This window comes from Athene cunicularia, assembly GCF_003259725.1.
Source record: "Athene cunicularia isolate RWA chromosome 4 unlocalized genomic scaffold, athCun1 chr4_part3, whole genome shotgun sequence".
Lineage (NCBI taxonomy): Eukaryota > Metazoa > Chordata > Aves > Strigiformes > Strigidae > Athene > Athene cunicularia.
Genome location: NW_020799100.1, coordinates 23,055,234 through 23,057,321, shown reverse-complemented (window position 1 = coordinate 23,057,321; position 2,088 = coordinate 23,055,234). Strand labels below are relative to the sequence as shown.

General features: G+C 59.1%; 1 protein-coding gene across 3 annotated transcripts in view; it reads left to right on the top strand.

Annotated features, from left to right (window-relative positions):
• The window catches only part of STARD8 (StAR related lipid transfer domain containing 8), a 49,261-nt gene that overhangs the window by 34,896 nt on the left and 12,277 nt on the right, over positions 1-2,088 (top strand). For all 3 annotated transcript variants that reach the window (XM_026848706.1, XM_026848705.1, XM_026848704.1), the window contains one exon: positions 1,425-1,496. Coding sequence is in view for 1 of the 3 variants with exons in the window: in XM_026848704.1 (XP_026704505.1) it covers positions 1,425-1,496 (72 nt within the window). In the remaining 2 variants the exon portion in view is untranslated. The remainder of the gene's footprint in view (positions 1-1,424; positions 1,497-2,088) is intronic.

Genomic DNA, 2,088 nt, shown 5'->3' with positions numbered 1-2,088 from the left:
GACAGACTCCGTTGGGAGTGATGGAGGAGCAGAGTGGAGCAGGGGCGGGAGGGGTCTGGCGGGTCTGTTGGCGGGGGTCTGTGGGAGATGCTCCTCCTCGGACGCTGCCTGTGCCGGGGTCGCGGGGGGGATCTGCTCCCTGGAGCCATTGTCACCGCAGGTGCTCGCCTGGGCCGTGACTCTTGGTGCCCTCCCGGCTGGCTGCTCACAGCTGCAGGGCACTGTCCCCCGCGGAGGGGCCGGGGGACGCTGGGGGGATTGCGGGACTCTGCAGGGACCAGGCTGAGCCGGTCGAGCTCCAGGGTTGAGGTTTCCACTGGAGTTTCTGGGTCTGACCCCTGCGAGGGTCAGCCCCCGCGTTTCACCCGGGCTCGTGGCGCGGTTGAGGGCAGCTGCGCAGCTTGGACCCAGACACAGACGCTTATTCCAAAACTTCTTCCCAAAACTTCTGAATTATTTGGGTCCAGGGTTTTGGCTTGGTCCTGTCCTTAACTGAACTGCTTGTTTTGAGCTTTTTTTTTTTTTTTTTCCTCCGGCTGTAGCTTTGTAATTGGAAATGCAGCCAGAGCCCTCGGCGGTGGCTGTTGATGGATGGTGATGAAATTGGGGAGTTTCGCTGCAGTCCGCTCCGGGTGGACGCAGCCTCAGTCCAGTCTGTGCTGGGTGGTGCCTCTGAGAGGGATGGGCAAGACCCTGAAAACTACTGTCACATTTTCTACGCTTGAGGTCAAATGTTTGTCACCCTCAGAAGTATAAATCTCAGCAGACCGATGGACTGCCGACACCAGGCAGCAGCTTGCTTTGGCTGCCTGAGCTTTGGGCTGTTTTCCCTCAAGTTCTGTAAATTTGAGAAATTTCCCAGAAAATAGTGCTGGCTGTTAGATGGGCTCCTCCAGGCGATGGCTGAACCATGTGTGAGGGGTGGGAACCGGTCGGGCAGGGGGCTGTAGAGAACTCTCAGGGTTTTGGTGCCTACCAGGATGGACGCCTGCTTGAAAGGAGGGGTGGGGTGCTCCGGGCTGGTGGGAAGGAGGAAGGAGAAGGGAAGGTTCCTTTGGCAGCCTGTACTGGAGGATGTTTGCAAAAGTGACCAGCCCTAAGCTTTGATGAGCTCTGAGCTAATTATTACAAATAAAGATCTTCCTCTCCTGCCTGGCAAAGCACTGTATTTGGTTTGGTGGGTTCAGAAACAAAATGTTTCGTCGGGAGGTTGAAATTGTGCCTTGAGGCCCTGTGTTACCTCCTCCTCTTCGCCTTGTGCTGGCGGAGGGGCTGAAGCTGAGCAGTTGCTCTGCAGCCAGAGTTTCCTCTGCTTTGTGCACGTAAAACACGGGCTGGAGAGCTGCGGGGGAGCGGGCTGCTGCTCTGGGGAGCATCGCTGCTGCCGGGCGGGATGCTCAGGCTGGTTCTCTGCTTTCTTTCAGAAGTCGAAGCCAAGAAAGCGTGCGAGTGGCTGCGGGCGGCGGGATTCCCTCAGTATGCCCAGCTTTACGAAGGTGAGAGCTGCCGCCTCCGGCTGATCCCTTTCCCAGCTCTGTACGTGGTCTGGTATCTCTTATCCCAACCAAATAGCAAGGGAGAGCTGGTAGAGCTGTGAGGAGAGGAGAGGATGGAGAGGATTGTTTACTAATTGTGTGATCATGTGTTAAAAGTTTAAGCCCTTGGACTTGGCCTTGGCCTGGCAGGCCAGCCGTGCCATTAACTTTCCTGCATTCCTGAACTTTTCCCCTTCAGGCAGGGCTGCGAGGAGTCCCCGGGGTGGCTGCTGGGGCCAAGGGCGGGCAGGCGTTGGAGAGCCATCGGCTCTTGGGGAGTTCAGCGAGTGTTTGCAGTGGGTGGGAGCGCAGAGGCAGCTTTTCCTTTGTCGGTTTTTCCTCCCTCCCTCCCCGCTGCCACGTCCCGCAGGCTCCTGCCCTGCCATTTGGCAGCGAGGTCGGCGCTTTCGGAGCAGGCAGCCAGCCGTGCCCTGAGCAGCCCCCACCGACCCACTCCCACCTCCTCGGCCACGCACCCACGGGCGGCTCGGGGTGGTGGGTCTGGCCTCCGGCTCAGCTGTGTTTACTCCAGGCCTGCGGCGGGACGGGGGGG